This window comes from Nerophis ophidion, linkage group LG12, assembly GCF_033978795.1.
Source record: "Nerophis ophidion isolate RoL-2023_Sa linkage group LG12, RoL_Noph_v1.0, whole genome shotgun sequence".
NCBI lineage: Eukaryota > Metazoa > Chordata > Actinopteri > Syngnathiformes > Syngnathidae > Nerophis > Nerophis ophidion.
In genome coordinates this window covers 63734233-63760965 of record NC_084622.1, presented here as the reverse complement: position 1 = coordinate 63760965, position 26733 = coordinate 63734233, and the positions used below count along the sequence as shown (strand labels likewise).

Genomic DNA, 26733 nt, shown 5'->3' with positions numbered 1-26733 from the left:
AAAGTTATGAACAGAATCGGTGACAAAGGACAGCCTTGGCGGAGTCCAACCCTCACTGGAAATGTGTTCGACTTACTGCCGGCAATGCGGACCAAGCTCTGACACTGATCATACAGGGACCGGACCGCCACAATAAGACAGTCCGATACCCCATACTCTCTGAGCACTCCCCACAGGACTTCCCGAGGGACACGGTCGAATGCCTTCTCCAAGTCCACAAAGCACATGTAGACTGGTTGGGCAAACTCCCATGCACCCTCAAGAACCCTGCCGAGAGTATAGAGCTGGTCCACAGTTCCACGACCAGGACGAAAACCACACTGTTCCTCCTGAATCCGAGGTTCGACTATCCGACGTAGCCTCCTCTCCAGTACACCTGAATAAACCTTACCGGGAAGGCTGAGGAGTGTGATCCCACGATAGTTGGAACACACCCTCCGGTCCCCCTTCTTAAAGAGAGGAACCACCACCCCGGTCTGCCAATCCAGAGGTACCGCCCCCGATGTCCACGCGATGCTGCAAAGTCTTGTCAACCAAGACAGCCCCACAGCATCCAGAGCCTTAAGGAACTCCGGGCGGATCTCGTCCACCCCTGGGGCCTTGCCACCGAGGAGCTTTTTAACTACCTCAGCGACCTCAGCCCCAGAAATAGGAGAGACCACCACAGATTCCCCAGGCACTGCTTCCTCATAGGAAGACGTGTTGGTGGGATTGAGGAGGTCTTCGAAGTATTCCTTCCACCTATCCACAACATCCGCAGTCGAGGTCAGCAGAACACCATCCGTTTGAATGTAAAAATTAGATATTGGGTTTCACTATGTAAAGCGCTTTGAGTCACTAGAGATAAAGTGCTATATAAATATAATTCACTTCACTTCACTTCACATCGTACATTCCCCAAATTCTAAAAACCACTTTCCAGTCACAACTATTACAAACATCACTATGAGCCCGTTGACATTCTAGAAACTTAAACTGAAGCTCAGCTTGCTCAGAGTTCTGGCTTGAGGTGATGTGAAGGCTAATTAGCTTTTAGCGCTACGTTAGCTCATTTTGCTGTGTGTGTGCGTGTGTTAGGGCCAGCAAAGCCCTGTCTGTCTGTTATTTCACATGAACTAACATGAACTCCATAGATTTCAGGGATGAATAGTCTCTCCTATTGCAATTGTACTATTTTTCAGCTATAGTTACATGAATCTTTACTAATGTAGCAGCCTAGTTTTGAATGGCAGGGTCCCTGCTATCACATGTTGACAAAAATATAACATTTACATAATAAAAGTCAAATACAGGCTTCCCAAATGCTGTAATAAATTAAGCATGATGGGTTGACTTGAAACTGTTTAATGTTGCACTTTTTATATGTAGAAGAAAGTTTTGTCATTTTATTTAATCTGAGCAACAACTTGAGGCAGTTTAATGTGGATTAATGTGGGCAGAATTATTATAGTGTTCCCAATGTTAAAAGGATAAAGCCATTGTTTACAAATTTGGTAAATAAATAACCAAAAAATTTATATTTGGTTGTTTTCTGACTGTACCGAAAATGAACCGAACCGTGACCTCTAAACCGAGGTACGTACCGAACCAAAATTTTTGTGTATCGTTACACTCCTAGTATGTAATCATTTTTATGAGTTGCTCGCAGAGAAACCTGATATTCTACTCGCTTTTTAAAACCCGCGATGACTGAAAAAGAGCAAAACGTTGATTAAGGTTGCAAATTTACTCTTGCAAGGCCATATTCAGGAAGGACATTTCAAGAGACGCTCGATCTCGTGAGACAAGGTCAGCCGACCCTTGACCTAGCTAGCCTGTGATATCATACCTATAATTGAAGCAGTGAAATAGTTTGTCCGCCCCTTGAAATCAACTCAACCCCTGGCTTCCGGTTTCCAATGGGTGCTGAAAATTGTAAGTTCAAAAATTTTAGTTCAATATTTTCTCACATTTAAAATTTTTTTACAATCATTTTCAATTTGACAGTAAGTAAAGATATGTTTTAATTGCTGATGCGGGTTTTTGATTTTTAAATACGTTGAAAAATAATAAGAGTTAAGTCTCACCTTAAAACTCCTTTGTATACTCTAGCCTTTAAATAGACCTCCTTTTTAGACCAGTTGATCTGCCGTTTCTTTTCTTTTTCTTCTATGTCCCACTCTCCCTTGTGGAGGGGGTCCGGTCCGATCCGGTGGCCATGTACTGCTCGCCTGTGTATCGGCTGGGGACATCTCTGCGCTGCTGATCCGCCTCCGCTTGGGATGGTTTCCTGCTGGCTCCGCTGTGAACGGGACTCTCGCTGCTGTGTTGGATCCGCTTTGGACTGGACTCTCGCGACTGTGTTGGATCCATTGTGGATTGAACTTTCACAGTATCATGTTAGACCCGCTCGACATCCATTGCTTTCCTCCTCTCCAAGGTTCTCATAGTCATCATTGTCACCGACGTCCCACTGGGTGTGAGTTTTCCTTGCCCTTATGTGGGCCTACCGAGGATGTCGTGGTGGTTTGTGCAGCTCTTTGAGACACTAGTGATTTAGGGCTATATAAGTAAACATTGATTGATTGATTGATTGAAGAGTTGATTCAATCAATGCCCAGTTGTGCGCAAGTGTGTTTCCGTATAGTCTTTCTGCAGCCGTGGTCATGTGACGACATAAATTATGGTATTACGAGAGGTATTTCTTAAAGTCAGACTAAGTCAATGAAGGCCTTGGTGGAAAATACAAGGCCCGCCACTGGAAAGGTCCCATGAGGTAGTAATGGCATTAAGATGCCATAGTTAGTTGTTGACAAACCCCAAGATGCAGAGAAGGAGGCAGGCCGTTTGCAGGTAAACATGATATAATAAAACACTGAGACAAAAAGCGAACAAAAGGGTACATGCAAAAAGCGCGCACGAGGCGGATAACCAACTTGGCTATGAACAAACAAAACTGGAAGCAGGGAACAAAAGACAGGAAGCTACAAACAGCTACCGAACACAGCTTACCGCAACGCTGCATTGACACGACAGGTAGCAACGACAACGATCCAGCACAGACTGGATGGGAAGGCAGGTTGAAATAGGAGCGGGCCGATTGACACCAGGTGTGGCCAGGTGCCAATCAGCCACAGCTGAGGGGAAACAGCGCTCAGGGAGAAACACAGGACACAGACAAAATAGGAGCGCTGACAGGAAATACTACACACACAGAGGAAAAAACTAAAACATAACTAAACTGTCAGGGACGAACCTGACAGAAGAGGATGAACACCGATTAAAGGGATTATTCGTCACAATCATGTCATGCCTCCTCTCAATTTTTTATATGGAAATGCAGAGACTGCGTGGGTTCCTTCCAGGTACTCAAGCTTCCTCCCACTTCCAAAGACATGCACCTGGGGATAGGTTGATTGGCAACACTAAAATTGGCCCTGGTGTGTGAACGTGAGTGTGAATGTTGTCTGTGTTGGCCCTGCGATGGGGTAGCTACTTGTCCAGGGTGTACACCGCCTTCCACTCAAATGCAGTTGAGAGAGGCTCCAGCACCCCCCGCAACCCCAAAAGGGACAAGCGGTAGAACATGGGTGGATGGATATATAGAGTATATATATATCTGTGCTCACCTACATAGTCTTCTCTAGAGTAGGATGCCTGAACATGGAGTGGGAGGATTTTTGTTTTGTTTTTCATGTTAAAGTCACATAATGTGCTTACAACCAAACTATTACCTTTAAAAAATTTGAGGGGAAACATTTAATTTGGACTTCTATTAGCTTTGGCACTATCATAAAATTCAATTTGCGATCGTCACACATACATGCTGTACAGTAAGTTGGCCTAAAAATATCCTTCATTTTCTTTGCTCATTTTGTGTTGAGATTGATAATCAACTTTTCACTACAACAGAACTTTATAATTTAGCACTGTCCTCTTTGTGATGGCCCATTGTGACGATTAATCCAATCCACTTTATTTATATAGCATATTTAAACAACAATAACGTTTCCAAAGTGCTGCACAGCCATGTTAAAAACAATATTATGCTCCACCAATGACTGAATAAAAACAAAAAATAAATATAAAACCAATATAAAAAAAAAACAATATAAAAACAAATTTTAACCTTCGTCTTGTGTTAGGGTCGGCACCGACCCGTTTTAGTTTTTAAAGGCATAAAATAAGCATGTAAATTACATTTTTTTGCATCAAGGCTTTTTGACTTTGCCAGGAACCTCTATTTCAACAAAACAAAACATTTGTTTGGTTTTTCACTAAATTATAAAATGCTCTGGATGAAATTATGACCTTGGTGTTGTTAGGGTCGGTTTCGACACAGTTATAAAAATAAGATTATCAAGCAATAATTCGAGCCCAAACTGAACACACTTACAGCCAGCTCCTCTCCCAATCGTGTGAGCTTTAGGGGATTCTCATTTTACCTTGTTGTCCTGTACAAAAACAAACAAAGACGTTCATGTCCTGACATGTGAGGTCAATTCAGTCTCAAAATTATTAAAATGAAAAAATAAATAAAACAAATAAGAGATAAGATTTATGTTCTAATACCCCTCAGAAATAGTCAGGTAGCACAACAACCTTTTATTTATTGATAAGATTATTTTAAAGTTAATTTTACCATTTGTAAAATTGAAATCTAGGGGTATACTGGCAAAAAAAAGGCGAAATGGCCCACTCCAAAAATATTAAAACCAATATTTTCATGGATAAGGAAGCCTAACAAGTTAACCAAGAGATGGGAAACAAATTGGATGATAGATAATTGTTTTTAGTGTATTTTACAGCTGATTTAAGACATGAGTCAAAACTGACCCGTTAACATCAGATATGGTGACAGAAAGCTAACACAAGAGGAAGGTTAAAGGGTAAATTACAATGTGTCCGAGTGGCTTAAAGAAAAATGTTATTACAATATGAAAAGGCACACATTTCAAGCCTTAAGCTTCAATTTAATGCACGGATTATTGAAAGCTGCTTTGATGAGAAACTCACGCTCGTAAAAAAGTCTCACAACCAACCTTGTTTGTCTTTATAGTATGACTTTTGTCCCGTTATTAACCTGAAATAAATGTCCAAATGTCAATAATACATACACAACAATTAAGAGGAAAAAGATATTTATTTTTAAGAAATGTACAGTATAGAAAATACTCCAGTCCATTTCCCAAACAATCTGTCAGTCAAGAAAAAAAATATACAGGTAATTCATTTGCAATTCAGAGCGAGGTAAACAACCGCACACACACACACGCACACACACACACACACACTCGCACGCACACACAAAGAAAAGAAAGACAGCACATTTATATTAAAAGACGTCCAACAGATGTACAAAAATTCTTAAAGGGGCAAATAAATAGAATTCACATGTAAATGTTTTTTCCTAGTGCATCACAGCAGACTGGCGCGCACACACTTGGCAGAGACCTGCTTCTAATTTTACACACAAACCTGTACACAGTACCCCACACAAACACTTGGGAATTTTGCAACTCTGCAGATTAGACAACACAAGTATAGACACTACCTCAAGAGCAGACCCCCATTAGAGTTACTAAAATCGAAACCATTCACAATTTGAAATATTTCGTCTGTTGAGAATTCTCCTTCAATGAGACTTACAATGCTATGCAGCTATTGCTATGAATGACATTCCTGCCAAAATGCTGGATTTACATTGAAGCCATTAGTCCAAATTGTGCAGGTATAAAGGCAAACTATGACACTTTCATATTTACATAGCTGTCATTACATATGTAGATTACACACATTTTCTGTCCAGATCTTAATGAGTAGATCAGTAGCAGATCATGGTGACAACTTCTAATCAAAATGCAAAGGTGTCGCTAACCCTATTATTAGACTCACGGGATCCTACAGATTGACTCAATGAGGTAGATTAATTTGCTGCCAAATAGATGAGGAAAAAAATTATAAAATTATAGCTGCTCTGACAAATAGTGTTCAAAGAACCTTCAAATAAAGGAAGAACCAATAATGTCAAATACACAGAAATAAAAAAAACAGCCATCCATTTCAATTGTAGTCACACCATTCGAAAAAAGAGAAGCTCCTCACTCACATGAAACTGAGGTCAACCTCAGCGTGTCTATGTTGCACCTGTTCCAATAAACAGTGGAGGAAAATACCCGTATAGAAAGTGTAATCCCTGAGAAGAAAGAAGCAAATCACAGAAGACAGCATGGAGACAACGAAGCTGCTAACAAATCTAGAGCACCTCGTTAACCAATGTGGAATGCCGAATGATCAGAGTTGATAAGATTTTGTGTGCATATGCAACGACAAGCAGGATCAGACATCACCTGAAAACATTCCCTTACTCGGAGGTGAAGGGGGTTTCATCACTAATAATGGATTTAGACTTATTTACAATAAACAAGCATTGGACAATGAGAGACTATGCAAGGCCACTCACGTTGAGGATGTTTAGTCTAACAAAGCCATAGTGCATATAATAAAGTCAGGTACAACCGGTGTCATTTTATCCTACACTCCTCAGTAAAGAAGGCAGTTCACAAGAGCACATTGAAACTACTACTGTGAGTTTATACTTACAAACATGTCTATGTCGAAATAGGACAGGAAGGTTGTTCTTTAACACTTTAAATGGCAGCAAGTGTGCTTGGTTTGACGTATCTAAACATTCACTCATACATTCACAAAACCAACCAAGACAACCGGACTTGGTCGGTGTACCATCCTAATCTATACCTGAGATCAACAAACCAGTCGGAACTGAACATTTTAGATGGCAGTGCAAGTCTCTTCCCTTCTGTCTGCCACGTCATAAAGGGCAGATGGATGTATCGAATGAACTCATCCATACTTTTATTGTTCACAGTGGAGAGGGGGTGACCAGTGTTCTCCATTATGGCCAAGTGATAAAAGTCAGTGTTGTGTCTTCTTAAGCAAAGAGAAACTAACATTGCAGCTCTACAAGTAACACAATCGAAAGGTTCTTGTTCACTAGGGCTCAGTAGTTACATCAATAGTATGACTTTTCATGAAGGACGTTCAAGTCTGACCAAAATGGAAGCCAGTAAACGCCTGTCAGGAGGCCCAAACCTTTCGTTTAGCTCACTTTGTCATGCCTGGGAAGCAAAAGGGACAACATGTAAACATTTGGCTTGCTGTACTTAGCACAGTAGTGCTTTGTTTTGTTACTACAAAATACACACATGACAAATTATTACAAACCCCATTTCCATATGAGTTGGGAAATTGTGTTAGATGTAAATATAAACGGAATACAATGATTTGCAAATCAACTCATATTCAATTGAATGCACTACAAAGACAACATATTTGATGTTTACACTAATTTTTTTTTGCAAATAATAATTAACTTAGAATTTCATGGTTGCAACACGTGCCAAAGTAGTTGGGAAAGGGCATTTTCACCACTGTGTTACATCACCTTTTCTTTTAACAACACTCAATAAACCTTTGGGAACTGAGGAAACTAATTGTTGAAGCTTTGAAAGTGGAATTCTTTCCCATTCTTGTTTTATGTAGAGCTTCAGTCCTTCAACAGTCCAGGATCTCCGCTCTTACGCTTCATAATGCGCCACACATTTTCGATGGGAGACAGGTCTGGACTGCAGGAAAAGTACCCGCACTCTTTTACTATAAAGCCACGCTGTTGTAACACGTGGCTTGGCATTGTCTTGCTGAAATAAGCAGGGGCGTCCATGATAACATTGCTCGGATGACAACACATGTTGCTCCAAAACCTGTGTGGACCTTTCAGCATTAATGGTGCCTTCACAGATGTGTAAGTTACCCATGCCTTGGGCACTAATACACCCCCATACCATCACAGATGCTGGCTTTCGAACTTTGCGCCTATAACAATCCAGATGTTTATTTTCCTCTTTGTTCCGGAGGACACCACGTCCACATTTTCCAAATATAATTTGAAATGTGGACTCGTCAGACAACAGAACACTTTTACACTTTGCATCAGTCCATCTTAGATGATCTCGGGTCCAGCCAAGCCAGCGGTGTTTCAGGAGATTGTTGATAAATGGGTTTGGCTTTGCATAGTAGAGTTTTAACTTGCACTTACAGATGTAGCGACCAACTGTAGTTACTGACAGTGGTTTTGTGAAGTGTTCCTGAGCCCAAGTGGTGATATCCTTTACACACTGATGTCGTTTTTTGATGCAGTAATATCATCACTTACATGCAGTGATTTCTCCAGATTCTCTGAACATTTTGATGATTTAATGGACCGTAGATGGTAAAATCCTTAAATTCCTTGCAATAGCTCGTCGAGAAATGTTGTTCTAAAACTGTTCGACAATTTGGTTACAAAGTGGTGACCCTCACCCCATCCTTGTTTGTGAATTACTTAGCATTACATGGAAGCTGCTTTTATACCCAATCATGGCACCCACCTGTTCCCAATTAGCCTGCACACCTGTGGGATGTTCCATATAGGTGTTTGATGAGCATTCCTCAACTTTATCAGTATTTACTGCCACCTTTCCCAACGTCTTTGTCACGTGTTGCTGGCATCAAATTCTAAAGTTAATGATTATTTGCACAAAAAAATGTTTCTCAGTTTGAACATCAAATATGTTGTCTTTGTAGCATATTCAACTGAATATGGGTTGAAAATGACTTGCAAATCATTGTATTCTGTTTATATTTACATCTAACACAATTTCCCAACTCAAATGGAAACGGGGTTTGTATATAGTAGGGGTGTCCCGTCTGACATTTATATATCTGTCTCATCGATATTTGTGAAAATAAACAAACACTGTATATCGGCCTGCATCTACGATCTAAGCTTTCAATACAGAACAGTCATTTAACATCTAAATGTTGTCAAATAAGCAAGAAAGGTTTATTAAAGAAAAATAAACATGGTAGGCTGGAGGTTACTAAGAGCTAAGCAGACAATAGCACACAAGCTCGACATACGTAATAAAATTAATTGAACAATGTTAGTCTAAAATACCCATTTGTCAATAAAACAATTTTGTATCAAATAGTAGTCCAGTAACAAACATGTCTGCATCTTTCAACTAACTGTGGCATGAGCTGAACTTTTTACTTTAACTTGAAGACAGCATAAGCCCTTTCAAGATTGTTAATAATAATAGGTTACTGTTTTTAATATCTAACATTGTTCTGAATAATTTCACATGATTAAGCCTTTTCTTACATTCCACATACAAAAAATGAAAGCACCATATTTTCCAGACAACTGGCTACTTTTTTCCTTATGCTTTAAACCAATATGGCTAATTTAGGGATTTTTCTTCGCTAACGGCAATGTGTTGTATTCAACTAACAGTTTCACAAAACCCAAGCACGGACACTGAAAAGGAGCCATCTTTTGGACGAGTTTGTTCACTGCAGGGACTGTGAGTGAACGTCAGGTGACAGTATTTCCTTCTGGCAAGGGCTTTCAACCTGAAGTCTAAGTGTCGTTCTGTCGTCTATAGCGTTTCTACTCATATGGTTTCTTCATTCATCTCTTTAAAGGAACCTTTGTATGTTTTACAATATAAAAAATTGATACTGATGCTGGTCCGCCTCCGCTTGGGATGGTTTCCTGCTGGCTCCGCTGTGAACGGGACTCTCGCTGCTGTGTTGGATCCGCTTTGGACTGGACTCTCGCGACTGTGTTGTATCCATTATGGATTGAACTTTCACAGTATCATGTTAGACCCGCTCGACATCCATTGCTTTCCTCCTCTCCAAGGTTCTCATAGTCATCATTGTCACTGACGTCCCACTGGGTGTGAGTTTTCCTTGCCCTTATGTGGGCCTACCGAGGATGTCGTGGTGGTCTGTGCAGCCCTTTGAGACACTAGTGATTTAGGGCTATATAAGTAAACATTGATTGATTGATTGATGATACTAAATAAACTGTCCTAAGTGTGATGTGTGTATTTCGTGCAGATTTGTACGTGCTTTTGCAATGTATTCAAGCTATCGTTGATAGCATTAACTAATGTGCCAACACATTTACACGTGTATGATGGTAGTATTATAACTTACAATAGCATTCTTTTTGTATTGTTTGTTTCACAAACTCCTCAGTAAATTACTTCAACGTGGAATTATTGTCTGTTTAGCTGATTGGTGAGCTTGCTTCCGCAACTAGTGGGTCCATGACGATGACTTCAGTTTTGTTGATAATGCTGTGTTACAGGCACTGTTTGGAAACAATTAAGGTATGTAATAAACATTTACAAAATCTGTGTGAATAAATAATTTCACAATATATATATGCGGCTTAGAGTTTGGTACTACTAATAATACTTTCACAGTATCACGTTCTCATAGTCATCATTGTCACCGATGTCCCACTGGGTGTGAGTTTTCCTTGTCCTTATGTGGGCCGACCGAGGATGTCGTAGTGGTTTGTGCAGCCCTTTGAGACACTAGTGATTTAGGGCTATATAAGTAAACATTGATTGATTGATTGATAATAAAGGAGAACAAAATTATTCCAAACTTTGGTGGGTGCTCTCTATAGTTCGGACAATACGGTCAGTAGGATTTGTGCTGTTATTGTATCGGATCAGTTTTTGTTTTTTAGGATCCATATTGGTATTGTATCAGAAGTAAAAAAGTTGTATTGGGACACCCCTATTATAACAGTAATGTGCAGTGTAGTATGATCAAATTACTCACTGTAACAACACAACGCGTTTTACACTCCTTGTTTGTTGCTTGAGCCGCCGGGCGCAGTCATCATCTGTTGCCTGTCGGACAGTAAACAATACATTTTATCACAATGTTACTCGTATCTTCACTTACACTATTAACAAGTCAAATTGTCATACTACGCTACACATTAACCTTCCTTCACACATTTACGATTGCAAATACAGAGAACTTCAATCTGTTGTGTGACACCAGTTGCCTTTTCATGCTCTTGTACTGAGCAGCTACACATTTCCCGAAGTACATTTTGAGTTCTATGATTACAATCATGGTTGTACAATCATGGTGGTTCGGGCATCTGGTCAGGATGCCACCCGAACGCCTCCCTAGGGAGGTGTTTAGGGCACGTCCAACCGGTAGGAGGCCACGGGGAAGACCCAGGACACGTTGGGAAGACTATGTCTCCCGGCTGGCCTGGGAACGCCTCGGGATCCCCCGGGAAGAGCTAGACGAAGTGGCTGGGGAGAGGGAAGTCTGGGTTTCCCTGCTTAGGCTGTTGCCCCCGCGACCCGACCTCGGATAAGCGGAAGAAGATGGATGGATGGATTACAATCATACTTTACCTCAGTGCCTACAAAAACAAATAATTGTCAGAGAAAAATGCTAAACATTTCTGGAGTAAATTCTGTAGATGTGCTACAGTTACATGCCAATGTTTCCAAGATGACCATTTATTTTGTGGCTCGCCACAGATAAATCTGGACACCCGCTACTAGATTTGGCACAGCGGTAAAGAATTATCGGTTAATGCAGAGATTCCTATTTGTACATTTTACTTTTAAAGTGTCGCTTTCTCTTCCTGATTTGCTAATGTTACAATTGGCACTTGCTTTTGAGGCAAAAGTCATTGCTAATGTGAGTTTGACACTTTTAAGAAAAATATTTAAAACATCGAATACATCTCCCAATTGTGTGTGACTTTTTATTGATTTTCTGTTTTCATTATAGTCTGAATGTCCGGCGTGTGTGTAACAAAGCATCAGACTGCCAAGCTAATTTGTTATTATGACGAATTTGTGCATGTTAATTGAAGACTATCGTTTAATCAACACTTATATACAATAAAGGGAATTGCGTGTGAATGCTCCATTGCTGACGTTGAACTGAAATGCTAACAGAATGTACTCTGAATGTGAGAATAGTTTGAATGTTAAAGAGATAGAATTTCCAGGAAAAACGGAATTTGATCTGAAACTTGGGAAAGTGTTAGTTGGATGAGTGGAATGTGTTCATGTTGGAATGGTTTTGAATAGGTTGAAAAATGTGGGAATTGTGCAACTTGGAAAAATGTCCCATTCAGTTCAATGGGAACTTCCTGGAAATTTGAGGATTTGGCGAAAAGCGGAATTTTTTTGAAAATGATTAGGAGCATGAATGTCCTGAATTGGTTGGTGTTGGAATTGTTTAAATTGGTCAAGAAATGTTGAATTAGTAACACTTTTTAATTGAAAAATGGTATTAAGGAATTGCAGGAATTTACAGAATTTCTGGAATTTTTTAATAATTGTTGAAGGAGAGCACACAATTTTGAACAGGCGGAATATTTTGGCGTTGGAATGATTTGAATCGGATGAAAAAACGTGGGAATTGTGGAACTTTGAAAAATGTCCCATTAACTTCAATGGAAATTAATGGAAATTAGGAATTTTGGGACAAGGGGGAATTTTGGGAAAAAATGTTAAAAGACTTGAATGTTCTGAATGAGTTGAAATGGTTGATGTTAAAATTTTTCAAATCAGTCGAGAAATGTTGACCTAGTAACATTTTTATTTGAAAAATGGTATTAAGGAATGCCAGGAATTTCGGGAAAACCGGGAATTTATCAAGTTTAAAAAACAATGTCGTTTTTTGTCGTGATGAAGAGGATGAATGTTTGGATTGTGAAACGGTTAAAGTGTGTTGAAAAATGTTGAAGGAGTAGTCGCCAGAGAAAAAGAGTCAAAAAAAGGGTTTGAAAAGAAGGGAATTCTGGGAATTCCTGGAATTTTTTCAAACTTGCAAAAAATTCTAGTTTGAATGTCCCGGATGAATGGAGAATGTTGAAGGTGGAATGGTTTGAATCGGTTGAAAAATGAAGTTTGAAAAATGGCCAAATTCCTTTTGAATGGGAAAAATGTCCCGGAAAACATGAAATTCTGGGAAATCTGGGAATTTTTGGAATTTGTCAAGAGAAATCCTGCGATTCCCGGAAGTTGGAACTGTTTGAATTGGATGAAAAATGTGGAATTAAGAGTGCAGCAAAATCTGGAGAAGAAGAAGTGAATTGTGTGAATGTTCCAAAGCATATTTGCAATGATTGTTTGTATTAAGTTTCACTTGAAGTGCATATTAGATAAAGACACCAAATATATTTCATTAGATGACTGAATAAAATAATTTGAGGATTTAAAATACTAAACTTAAGTATATTGCGTCCTTTATGCATACGTGGCTAATTGTGTAAAATTAGACAATAGCGTCATCTACAGCCGTGCTGGAATGCAGTGCCACAAAGCAATAGTAGGGGTGTCTTAAAATTGTCGACTATTCAATTTGCAGAAGTTTGATTTGACTATATACCTTAGCAGTTGACACATTTGCTTACTTTTAGGGATATCCACTAGCTGTGAGCCAAAAAACTAACAAGAACTAAAAATACGATGCCATAGGTTTTGCTCAATGTTGACAGTAAAATCCAACGGATCAGATTCCAGGTCAACTATAAAAATTCTGGGTTAAGACAGTTATACTGTACAGCAGGGGTAGGGAACCTATGGCTCTAGAGCCAGATGTGGCTCTTTTGATGACTGCATCTGGCTCTCAGATAAATCTTAGCTGACATTGCTTAACACGATAAGTAATGAATAATTCTGCTGGTAATCAGTGTCAAAATTAACTTTCAAAATATAAAACATTCTCATGCATTTTCATCCATCCATCCGGTTGGAAGACGTCGCATTAATGGTAAGAAGTACTTTATTTATTTTTGGTTAGCCTCAGAATAACATTGTTATTAAAAAGAATAAAAGACTTATTATACTCTAAAAATGTTGGTCTTTCTTAAAAATGCACGCATATAGTTGTATTCAGTGTTAAAAAAAATAAAAAAATATTTAGCTCTCACAGAAATACTTTTAAAAATATTTGGCTTGTGTGGCTCTCTCAGCCAAAAAGGTTCCCGACCCCTGCTGTACAGCATGTTCACTGAAATGGGAAAACAATTCAGCATATCCAAAACTGTGTTTACCCCGGGTGCAGGAAGTGTTCGGATGCCAAGCCTCTCTGCTGTATCATCATGCCCTGAAAGTGTCCACCAGAGCGCGGGTATATGGACAAGCGCATCTGACCGGGGGAGATAGGCAGCTGCTGGGGCCGCTGGAGAGCCTCCATTAGGTGTGGATGAGGTCGCTGTGCAGCATAGCGTCCTGGATCTGGGTATGGGGCTCGAGTGTAAAGGATTCCGTTTCCAACTCTGTTGCCTTGAGACACCAAGTGAGATGGAGGAGCACCACCTGGCTGCAATCCAGGGTGAACGGTGCGAGGGTCGTACATGAAGCCAGGGGGCATTTGTGGCTGTGTGCTAAAATGGCGGGCGGCAGCGTTGTGGCAATCCAGGTCCAGGATTTCTTTGGGACTTTCAGGTCGCTCCATGCTTCCCCTGGAATGACTGCACTTTTCTGGGCTATCACCACCACTGCTTTCATGCTGTCGGTCTTCCAAGCCTCCAGGGAGGAGCCCGGCTTCAGTCACAGCTCCGGGGGACACCAAACTAACACCAGTTGAGCCCTCAGAGCCCGCCGATGACACGCGACTCTCACTGGCCTGGCCGTTGCCTTTGGCACTGCACACAGGAAGGTAGGCAGCTGGTGGAATAGACTGCTGAGGCTGATAAGGAGACCGCTGCCAGTCCTCTGGGCGGGAGTAATAGTGTTCCTGCTGGAATGGATGATTCATGTACATGCTGGCCTGAGCCTGGCCGTGCTGATGGCCGGGCATGGGATAGGAATAAGCATTTCTTTGATGCTGGTGATAGCTGGGGTGGTCTTGGGTATTGTGGAGGGTGTTGAGGGTTGGGTTGTGATATGGATGGTGAGCAGAATGAGATACAGGCCTGCTCATGTTGGTCTGGCTGTACTGTAGATGTGGAAGATTGTCTATGGTGTACATGGCTCCATTTACCTGACCTTGGCAGTGAGGAGGCACGGGTGTATTGTGAGAAAGTGCAAGACTCCTGTCTGCTTGTATACCTGGGTTACCAATCACCATCTGGGTTTTAAGCATGTTGGGACTAAAGAACTGCTGTTTGTAAGCAGTATTTGAAGGTCCAAATTGTATCAAATGTGGACCTTTGGGGTCCTGCCTACTTGTGGGCTCACAGGGTCTTTGATCTCCATGTTCTGCGGGACTGGGCAGGGCCGGTAGGTGTAGTGTAGGGTGGCTGGGTGGCAGAGAGGTTAGTGGAGCTGGTTGAGGAAGTCCAGGCTGGGCTCCTTGCAAGGCACCATGTGGCATCGAGCTGGTCTGTGTCGGACATTGTGAGGTGTTGCTTTGGGTGACAAGATGAGGAGATGGCAGTTGTGGAGTGTTTTGACTCTGGACCCTTGAGGGAGAGTTAGAACAATGACTTCGGGGTGCCCTATTTGAATATGTTTCTGGGGTTGAATGTTGCTGATGTAAATTTGGGTGGCGTGGTGAGTTGCTTTCAGAAATGGTCATTAAGGATGGTGACACGCTTGGGTGGAGTGCAGGACTTTGGGTCTTTTGTTGAGTACTCTGTGCGATCTGAGCTGCGTTGTGTGTGATGGGATCTGCGGAATTGGTATTGCTTGCGTTGAAGTGCGAGGGCAGAGAGGCGGAAGCATTATTTTGGCGTTGGCTATCTACTTTACGTTCAGGGTACTCTGCTCTACTGTGTGCAAGTTTATCTCCTTGCATATTTTCCTGAGGACGACTAAAGTCGGGGTCACAGGGGCTGTGCAATTCCTGTGCTGGCCCACTGTGGAGCTCTGTGAGTTTTGGAATGGACGGGTTTTCCTGGTTAACTAAAATTGTGTTGTCTGGTGAAGTTTCATTTGAAAGGGGTTGAACAGCTGTGCCTGTTAAAACAGAATAATGAGAAGGACATTAGTCTAAAAAGATAGAAATGCAGGATAGTAGACAATCACAATCTACAACACATTCAAGTTTGTGAGTGCCTCAAGACCTGGTACATTTTCAACTGCAAGTTATTTTATTTAGTTTTAGAAACTGAGCTACTGTATGGGTACAGACAGAGTAATACCAAACTAGAAGTCCATCAGTTTGATGGACACTTCTAAGATTACACATTTGCTCAGGTTATTTGTATTGCTGTTATTATTGATACATTATATTTATTTACCGTATTATTCGGACTATAAGTCGCAGTTTTTTTCATAGTTTGGCCGGGGGTGCTGCAACTTATACTCAGGAGCGACTTATATGTGAAATTATTAAAACATTACCGTAAAACATCAAATAATATTATTTAGCTCATTCACGTAAGAGACTAGACGTATAAGATTTCATAGGATTTAGTGATTAAGAGTGACAGATTGTTTGGTAAAGGTATAGCATGTTCTATATGTTATAGTTATTTGAATGACTCTTACTATAATATGTTAGGTTAACATAGCAGGCACCTTCTTAGTTGGTTATTTATGCCTCATATAACGTACACTTATTCAGCCTGTTGTTCACTATTCTTTATTTATTTTAAATTGCCTTTCTAATGTCTAATGCGACTTAGACACCAGTGCGACTTATATGTTTTAAGTCGCACCTGCATTTTCGGCAGGTGCGACTTACATTCCAAAAAATACGGTATATGCAGGAAGCAACTCAATTATTGACTTTTTACAATAATAATCAAATGATCTAACAATGTAAAAGACAAATTTCAAGCAATACATGTCCCGTTTACATGAGCTAACAATTTAACAAATCATGAACTATGTTGCATCGTGTTGTAGTGCTAATCAAAGGCGGGAACATGAAGCGCCATTATGAGACCCAACACAAATCTTTCAAGAAGTATCAACAGAAGTCTGAAGTACAAACCCCGTTTCCATTTGAGTTGGGAAATTGTGTTAGATGTAAATATAAACGGAATACAATGATTTCCAAATCATTTTCAACCCATATTCAGTTGAATATGCTACAAAGACAAGATATTTGATGTTCAAACTGATAAAAATGTTCTTGTTTGCAAATAATTATTAACTTTACAATATGATGCCAGCAACACGTGACAAAGAAGTTGGGAAAAGTGGCAATAAATACTGATAAAGTTTAGGAATGCTCATCAAACACTTATATGGAACATCCCACAGGTTTGCAGGCTAATTGGGAACAGGTGGGTGCCATGATTGGGTATAAAAGCAGCTTCCATGAAATGCTAAGTAATTCACAAACAAGGATGGGGCGAGGGTCACCAATTTGTAAGCAAATTGTCAAACAGTTTTAGAACAACATTTCTCAACGAGCTATTGCAAGGAATTTAGGGATTTTACCATCTACGGTCCGTAAAATCCTCAAAAGTTTCAGAGAATCTGGAGAAGTCAGCATATAAGCGATGAAATTACGGACCTTTGATCCCTCAGGTGGTACTGCGTCAAAAACCGACATCAGTGTGTAAAAGATATCGCCACATGGGCTCAGGAACACTTCATAAAACCACTGTCAGTAACTACAGTTGGTCGCTACATCTGTAAGTGCAAGTTAAAACTCTACTATGCAAAGCAAAACCCATTTATCAAAAATATCCTGAAACACCGCCAGCTTCGCTGGGCCCGAGATCATCTATGATGGACTGATGCAAAATGGAAAAGTGTCCTGTGGTCTGACAAGTCCACATTTCAAATTATATTTGGAAACTGTGGACGTGGTGTCCTCCGGAACAAAGAGGATAATAACCATTTTGATTTATTATAGGCGCAAAGTTCGAAAGCCAGCATGTGTGATGGTATGGGGGTGTATTAGTGCCCAAGGCATGGGTAACTTACACATCTGTGAAGGCACCATTAATGCTGAATGGTCCATACAGGTTTTGGAGCAACATATGTTGTCATCCAAGCAACGTTATCATGGACGCGCCCCTGTTTATGTCAGCAAGACAATGCCAAGCCACGTGTTACAACAGCGTGGCTTCGTAGTAAAAGAGTGCGGGTACTTTCCTGGCCCGCCTGCAGTCCAGACCTGTCTCCCATTGAAAATGTGTGGTGCATTATGAAGCGTAAAATACAACAGCGGAGACCCCGGACTGTTGAAGGACTGAAGCTCTACATAACACAAGAATGTGAAAGAATTGCACTTTCAAAGCTTCAACAATTAGTTTCTTCAGTTCCCAAACGTTTGAGTGGTGTTAAAAGAAAAGGTGATGTAACACAGTGGTGAACATGCCCTTTCCCAACTACTTTGGCATGTGTTGCAGCCATGAAATTCTAAGTTAATTATTATTTGCAAAAAAAAAATAAAGTTTGAGTTTGAACATCAAATATCTTACCTTTGTAGTGCATTCAATTGAATATGGGTTGAAAATGATTTGCAAATCATTGTATTCCGTTTATATTTACATCTAACACAATTTTGAGGCACTCAGGCAGAAGGCAGTGTACACCCTGGACAAGTCGGTACCGCATAAACCATCTCCCAGAAAACATTATTTAAAGCCAGCAAAGCTAAACATCAATTTGTGAGGTATTTATATTATTACAAGTGAAATTGTTAGTTCTGAGAAACAACATTTTCAAACTGAAATAAAAACATGTCCGCTGTGGAGAATCCTGCTTCTCATAAAGTAAAAGTTAAGACACAAAGCTGAATATTATTGTTTTACACTGGATGTTTACATTGTCACTTTAAAGATTTGCTTCAAACAGTTGATGTTCTTGCATAATTTGTTGTACTTAAAAGCTTTTTTTTAGTAATAAGAATGATTAGAACATTTGAGCTTTATGTTTGTGTTTAATTACAGACAACGTGTTTATCCTAAACATCCCTGCCACTTCATTTTACACACTATAACATTTTGTAGTCTTTTTTTTTTTTTCCCCGACATATACCACAATAATATTGTACCGTGGCATTAATACTGTGATAATATCGTTCCGTTAGATTTTGATACCGTTACATCCCAGCTGTTAGAAGATACTGCAATAGTTAGGGATGCAACTGTGCTTGGAATAATCTTGCACGGAACATTCCCCTTTTATTGAACGTGACCCGTGTGTGTGTGTGTGTGTGTGTGTGTGTGTGTGTGTGTGTGTGTGTGTGTGTGTGTGCAATCCTCCCTGTCCACTGTTGTAAAAGTCAGGCTCCTCATGACGTAATAAGTGTTCAATCAGCGTTGTGCCCCCTCCTCCTTACACAGCTGGAGGTGGAGTCCAGAACGCACCATTCCTGAGCAAAATGTATTTAATCTGATCATATGTCAGATTGGAACGTTAATGTGTATGTACATGCACCCTGAAAAAACTGATCCAATCATGATGTGCATTTCCACGCATCACATGTACGTATGTATTTTGACTTGAGGAACACACACCGACAACAAAAATCAGAGAAGAAGCAGCAGTGACTTACACTGTACATGGCTCTGTGTATTTTTGCTTGTCCAACGTTGTCACGTTATTCATTTATCAATTCTTTCTTCTGTTCGCTACATTTGTTTTACCTCTCTTTTTGAAATGGAGCTGTTCTGTGCCCTCAATGATGCGATCTGTACGGGTTGCCGCGCTTCTTCATGTTACGACATTCTGTGTACGTATCAAAGGCTAGCAGTTAGCACTGGGAGTAGTTGTAAGGCTGTGAATAAAACGACGCGTTGAGACGACAACTGGATCCTTACATTTGTATTTGCTAGTCTCTGTTTTAGAGCAACAAACTCAACAGTATATAATGCTACTTCTGTACAGGTTGAATGAGGGGAGACAACAGCAAAACAATTGCTTCATTCCGAGATGATTCAATTCAGACCCCCCTCTACCACAAAGTTTCATTCCGAGATGATTCAATTCAGACCCCCCTCTACCACAAAGTATGGCTAACGTCACAGACATGCGCAGTAAGAATAATTTGGACCCAAATCTCGGAAGACGTGTTTTCATGACCATCAATCTGAATGACTATCGACATAAACCACCCGTCTGGATCAGAATAAAATGTTGATCCAAACATGTGTGATAAGGTGAAAATACTCTTAATGGTATGTTTACATGAAGCATTTTAAAAGCCGGATAGGCTTTTAATCCAATTAATTGTGTCCATGTGCACATAGTTATTGAGATGGAGCTGCAACTTCACTGGTTGATGCAGTTCACCTTGTGCTGGTGGGTGCGGTAATCCTGTCATGAATTCCGGACTCTGTCCCGACTGTGAGAATAAACACACCTACTAATTTAATCAGAGAAATGTCTTGAATTTTTTTATATCTCAACATTTTTGAATCAGACCTTTTGTTTATTAGATTTCTTTGACTCAACTCCTCAGCTATAACATGCATTAAAAAACTCTTTAGACACTTTTGGTTCAAATAATTGAGTTTTTGAATGAAAAATGTTGTTGCTGAGATAGACGCATTTTATGTGTTGGTACACCTTATTTTATAGTACATCAAATTCAAACTACACTATAATATACTTTCATTAAATATAAGCTACAGTATTTGAGTTAAAAAAAAACTCCACAATCGATGTCAATGCTTGCCATTTTCCAAACTACAGGGGAGAAGCAGATCTATACAAGTAATTAAAGAATATAAATATAGTATATGTTAACTTCAAAAAAAGTCTTATACTAGTCAGTACACTACTGATACTTTTACTGAAGAATGATGTTTGTGATGAAAAGCAAATTAACAAAAGAACTTTGAGAGGAAAACAAGCTCTCTTTCCCCCCTACAAACGTATCGGAAAACAAGCAAAACTGTGGCCCTAAAACCCAGGAACGGACTGTCAGCTGTTAGCATATATTATTACCTTGATCAAATGTGACAGAAATGTTTGTTACAAGACATTTCAGCAGAAAATAGTAGGGATGCAACGGTACTCTGTATTATCCTGCACAGGACAATAATTCTTTAATAAAACCCTTTTTTTTTTTTTTTTTTTAAAGTGTGATATTATTCATGATCGAATGATATGAAAAAATAATCGTGATAATCTGTTTGCCATAATACCCAGCCCTACTTGAAGGAACATAAATTAAATGCAATTCATTTGGTACCACGAAACAAACAGTTGGACATGTGTCTGTGCTGATGAATATTTAATTTACCACTTACTGTGGGAAATAACTTCAAATATAAAAAAAATGTTACTGCCTCAATTGTCTCAAAGAGATGAGGGACTGCAAAATTAACATTTGCTTTCGGGTTCCACAAGCATTAAAAAATATATAAATCTGATCTACCTTGTGGTTGGGTGTCCGTCTGTGGGGAAGCCTGGCTGTCTGGCCCATTGTCTCTGGTAGGACACAGCAGCTGAACCTCAGGAGCAGAGGGAGGCTGCTGAGAGGGGTGAGTTGGGATGCTGCCAAATCCTGACGGGGGCCTTGGCTGCTGAAAGTGGCTCATGTGCTGATGGGGGGAACCAGCAGGGGGTCCAGAAGAGGCTGACAGCTGCTGCAAAGCCAGCATCTCTGGACTTTCCAGCATAGAAGCCAGCCGTGTTTTGCAAGAGGAGTCTGAGTGGCTTAAGGGGGGTCGTTGTGGCATGGGCCCCGAGGAGCTCACCAGTGAAGACATTTGGCATTGGGCATTGGGAGGAGGATGGGGATATCCAGCAGCTTCTGGCCATTGTTTATGTCCCATTGGGGATGGGTCTCCGCCACAGTTTAAGTTGTGCTGTTTGACCACGTTTGGGTCAGGCATGTGCATTCCACTGGGTGTCTCTGGGTGCTGGTTATTCATACTAGTCCACATGTTGGACAACCCCATACTCGAAGGTCTCAATCCAGTGTAGTTTTGCTGCAAAGGTCCTTCGAGTCCTGATAATCGGTTACCCATTGGGTTCATTGTGAGGCCCTCTGGACGGTGATGTGATGGGTATATGCTGGCTTCAGGAGGAGGTCTAAGTTGACGGGCCATTGGACGGGGGCCCGGAGATGGGCCATGGGTTGGACCCATGTAAGGATGCTGTTGCTGGTGAGGAGACTGGTTAGCATCGGGTACCAGTGTATACCTTTGGCCCATGTGCGGTCCTTCAACCATGCGATGCTGAAGGGAAAACAGAGAGGGTAAAGTTTTAGAAAAATGTAATCTGTTCATAATGTTATTTTGTATTACTGGTAATAAAATACATAATACCTCATTGTGAATGGATTCTACAAAAAACAAATTTCTTATAAAATACTTTTGAAAGACTGAGCCCCTTTTAAAGATCAGAGAACATTGAACAGCTGGGACAACCCCTAAATTATTTAAAACCCTAACCACATTTATCCCTGTAGGGAAAAATCATACTTAAAAAAAAGTTAATGGCAATATATGTGTACTTGGTGTACCTGCATGTTGAAGTTGGGTGGCAGATGGTTAAAGTTGGAGTCTCCATGCCTTGAAATGTGACCTGTGTAGGCAAAGCGAGGATCCATGCCCAGTCTATGAGCATACATGTGTGGACCATGAGGACCAGGAGGCCCAGGAGGAGGATGTAACTGGTCAGATAAAAATGTATTTGAAATTGCAGCTTTCAATGAAGTGAAAATATTAAAAACACTGGATTAAAACATACATGTTGGTACATTCCCCTGATGTGTCCTTCTTGATTGTGGTGTTGGCTCAGGTTGTAGGAGTGAGGTGGACGGTTACCCCAATTAGATGGTGGAAGTAGTCGTACCAACTTACTAACCTGGTTTTCTGATGGCATTTTGCCTTTGCTTTCTACGCCATTCCGTTTACGCTGGACCTCCTCAGTGGCTTTGATCAAACTTTCCGGTCCCAAATGTTTACTGCTACGGTTGCGCTTTTTCTCCTTGCGCTCCTTGTCTTCTCTGCTGATGTGGAATTCTTCATCTGTGTCACCATCCTCTGATGGCAAGTGTTTTAATAGGGCCCTGTTAAAACAGCGCTCGAGAGACTCTGCCATCACAGTGTACTCTGGGGACAAGCAGACATTGTAATCAGCTGGGATGATTCTATTATTTTTTTATGACAGAACCTGTTCACCCCCCCCAAACACATGTAGTACATCTATTTTAATCATTACCTACAAGATGCACATTTATTTCAGATATATACACCACCATACACTGTTTTTATACAGAGACATAGCTCTGAGCCCAGCATTGACCGCCTGAATAGGTCGGAGGGCATATGTTGACCCCTGTTCGTTCTACACTATTTCTCCACCCTGGTCTCCCATCACAACTCTCCTCCCCCCGTCCCTGGGGAAAGTATTCAGTTGAATGGAGAGCTTTAGACAGAGGTCTTAAGGGCTGGAATGTTTCTACGGCACTGCAGGGCTCAGATCCTCCAGAGCACTACTCAATCACTCCTCATTAATCACTGTCAGAACTGCCCCAGCCCCAACGAAGCAGTTAGCTTGTCCCTCTTTTCTTTTTCTTTTGTCGTGCCCACCCTCCCGCTCACACCTTCTATTCTGTCAAATCCATGTACTAAATTGATGTTGACTCCCTGGTCACTTGGACTAGAGCCAGTGTCTGTTTGTGTGGGTGTGTGAAGAAATGTTTTCGCTTACCACTGTCTTCTCCATTGTACTCAATGCAGTTTTCAAACATGAGCTTTACGTCAGAAATAAACTCCTCCTTGGAAACATACTCTCCTTCATTGAATTTTCTTTCAATAGTAGAAAGGTCCATGGGAGCCTGAAGAGATTGAAAAACATTTTCAAGAAAAAACTGGGAGGAAATTGTGAATAGCATCTTTAAATGTTTAGACCGCAACACTGATAAGTTTCACTGAGTCATCAACTAGGACCTTGTGTTTGTACCTGGATGATGTCATGGTAATTGGGGGCATAGGAGTCATCCACAGGTTCTAAGAAAGGCCAGGCATCTTTATGAGCTTTCAGGGCCTCCAGCACTAGAAAAGGAAGATCAGGTCAGATATGACAACAAACATTCACTGACATTACATAACTCAGAAGGTTTCTACCTTTGTATAACCCTGTGTAGTCATCTTCCATGTCATAGCTGAAATGTAGAACAAAATACATTTTACAACGACTCAACCAAAAACTATTTAAGATGGATACAGATTAAACATTTGATGGAGCTTTGAAGAGGCTCCTACAATTCTTTAGTTCTCCGGGTTCTGAGGACTGGTGAAGAAGGCTCTAAATTCAAAAGTTCTGGTGGAAGGTCTTTTCCCTGTGACAGTAGCCAGGCCTTTTCTTCTCGCAATTTTCGCCTTCTTGCCCGCTCTGAAAGACACATCAGAGATGCAATGTATGGTCATATTTCTCTGCCTCTGATTAAGGTTTTAGATTAATTTTTTTATAGATGCAAATGCTCCACACTCAGGCTGTCAGGAAAGACAGTAAAACTGGTCTTTGCAGTTAGCCCGAGGAAAAATTCATCAGTTTTCTTTGGCCTAGTTGATCAAAAGAGCTGAACAGCAAAACGAGTGAACATGTATCACTTCTTTTAACATTTAACATGAAAAAGCCCCCTGCCATGTGTTTTAAAGATGTTAAAGGGTGGGGCCTACATTTGCAATCCAAGTCTTGCCGTTCATCTCTGTAACATTAATTAAGCTGCTCTACTGAAACAAGGTCAGCGTTTCATTAACCCTTGACAGATGACATCAGAGGGTGAAATAGAAGTGGTCAAGGTTTTCAGTTTCAGTGTAAATTATAGGCCTACAAATGTAATGGAGGAAGTAGAGACGCAGATGCCTCGATCAGTATGTTGGAAGAAAGCACAACTATCTAGATTGCTGATGAAAGAATGTGAAATTATTGCTACAAATTGTCAAATATACATCATTTGGAATCTTTCTGCTTGGTACACATTCATGTTAACTTGGTGCTGGGAACTTTTTAAAACAAATCGCTAAGGCTTCTGCTGTGTTCCGTCTATTGTACCCTCCACAGCTTTGATCTTTTCCATCTTCTCTCGCTGTCTTTCTTCCTGCTGAAGCCTTTCCTCCTCTTGCCGCTGCTCGGCCAGCAGGACCTGCCGGTCCAGCTCTTCATCTTTTCTCTTCTCTAACTCCACAGAGGCCGCCACATTGTCCTAAATACAAAAGACCGTCACATCAGCTCTCCACTCACATGTGGGCAGCAAGAAACATAACTGCGTACTAAAAGTATGTTGCACTCCTGTGCAAGTACCTCATCGGCCTGGTTTAAGTGTTTTTCAGTGAACCTTTCTGATGTACGGAATGGAGTTGGATCTTCAAGCTTCTGTTTCTGCTCACGCTCCTGAAACAAGAGTCAAACGGTCAAGATGTAATCTTATGACTGCATTTGAAGAGCATAAATCAGTTAGGCTGCCGTCTCTGACACGCTCCGCCAGACTCAAACTCCTTTGTCCCTGCAACAATACAGCTCTACAAAGCATCACTTGAAGGTTGAAGTACGTCACAGCCACATTAGGACTTCATTGAAATCAATCAATCAATCAATCAATCAATCAATGTTTATTTATATAGCCCCAAATCACAAATGTCTCAAAGGACTGCACAAATCATTACGACTACAACATCCTCGGAAGAACCCACAAAAGGGCAAGGAAAACTCACACCCAGTGGGCAGGGAGAATTCACATTCAGTGGGACGCCAGCGACAATGCTGACTATGAGAAACCTTGGAGAGGACCTCAGATGTGGGCAACCCCCCCCCTCTAGGGGACCGAAAGCAATGGATGTCGAGCGGGTCTAACATGATACTGTGAAAGTTCAATCCATAGTGGCTCCAAGACAGCAGTGAGAGTCCCGTCCACAGGAAACCATCTCAAGCGGATCAGCAGCGTAGAGATGTCCCCAACCGATACAGGCGAGCGGTCCATCCTGGGTCCCGACGAGCGGTCCATCCTGGGTCTCGACTCTGGACAGTCAGTACTTCATCCATGGTCATCGGACCGGACCCCCTCCACAAGGGAGGGGGGGACATAGGAGAAAGAAAAGAAGCGGCAGATCAACTGGTCTAAAAAGGAGGTCTATTTAAAGGCTAGAGTATACAGATGAGTTTTAAGATGAGACTTAAATGCTTCTACTGAGGTAGCATCTCGAACTGTTACCGGGAGGGCATTCCAGAGTACTGGAGCCCGAACGGAAAACGCTCTATAGCCCGCAGACTTTTTTTGAGCTCTAGGAATCACTAATAAGCCGGAGTCTTTTGAACGCAGATTTCTTGCCGGGACATACGGTACAATACAATCGGCAAGATAGGCTGGAGCTAGACCGTGTAGTATTTTATACGTAAGTAGTAAAACCTTAAAGTCACATCTTAAGTGCACAGGAAGCCAGTGCAGGTGAGCCAGTACAGGCGTAATATGATCAAACTTTCTTGTTCTTGTCAAAAGTCTAGCAGCCGCATTTTGTACCAACTGTAATCTTTTAATGCTAGACATTGGGAGACCCGAAAATAATACGTTACAGTAATCGAGACGAGACGTAACAAACGCATGGATAATGATCTCGGCGTCTTTAGTGGACAAAATGGAGCGAATTTTAGCGATATTACGGAGATGAAAGAAGGCCGTTTTAGTAACGCTTTTAATGTGTGACTCAAAGGAGAGAGTTGGGTCGAAGATAATACCCAGATTTTTTACAGAGTCACCTTGTTTTATTATTTGGTTGTCAAATGTTAAAGTTGTATTATTAAATAGAGGTCGGTGTCTAGCAGGACCGATAATCAGCATTTCCGTTTTTTTGGCATTAAGTTGCAAAAAGTTAGCGGACATCCATTGTTTAATTTCATTAAGACACGCTTCCAACTGACTACAGTCCGGCGTGTTGGTCAGCTTTAGGGGCATGTAAAGTTGGGTGTCATCAGCATAACAGTGAAAGCTAATACCGTATTTGCGTATGACGTCACCTAGCGGCAGCATGTAGATGCT

General features: G+C 40.9%; 1 protein-coding gene across 1 annotated transcript in view; it reads right to left on the bottom strand.

Moving 5' to 3' along the window:
* Nucleotides 1-5103: 5103 nt before the first annotated feature.
* Nucleotides 5104-26733, bottom strand: part of LOC133563687 (chromatin remodeling regulator CECR2) — a 98837-nt gene continuing 77207 nt past the window's right edge. Inside the window, exons 8-19 of the mRNA XM_061917973.1 lie at nucleotides 25005-25094; nucleotides 24756-24906; nucleotides 23963-24092; nucleotides 23825-23862; nucleotides 23661-23752; nucleotides 23409-23535; nucleotides 22443-22807; nucleotides 22216-22365; nucleotides 21124-21928; nucleotides 13943-15791; nucleotides 10684-10754; nucleotides 5104-7118 (exon numbers count right to left, since the gene is read on the bottom strand). Of these exons, the coding sequence (XP_061773957.1) occupies nucleotides 10703-10754; nucleotides 13943-15791; nucleotides 21124-21928; nucleotides 22216-22365; nucleotides 22443-22807; nucleotides 23409-23535; nucleotides 23661-23752; nucleotides 23825-23862; nucleotides 23963-24092; nucleotides 24756-24906; nucleotides 25005-25094 (3849 nt within the window). The 3' untranslated portion in view covers nucleotides 5104-7118; nucleotides 10684-10702. The remainder of the gene's footprint in view (nucleotides 7119-10683; nucleotides 10755-13942; nucleotides 15792-21123; nucleotides 21929-22215; nucleotides 22366-22442; nucleotides 22808-23408; nucleotides 23536-23660; nucleotides 23753-23824; nucleotides 23863-23962; nucleotides 24093-24755; nucleotides 24907-25004; nucleotides 25095-26733) is intronic.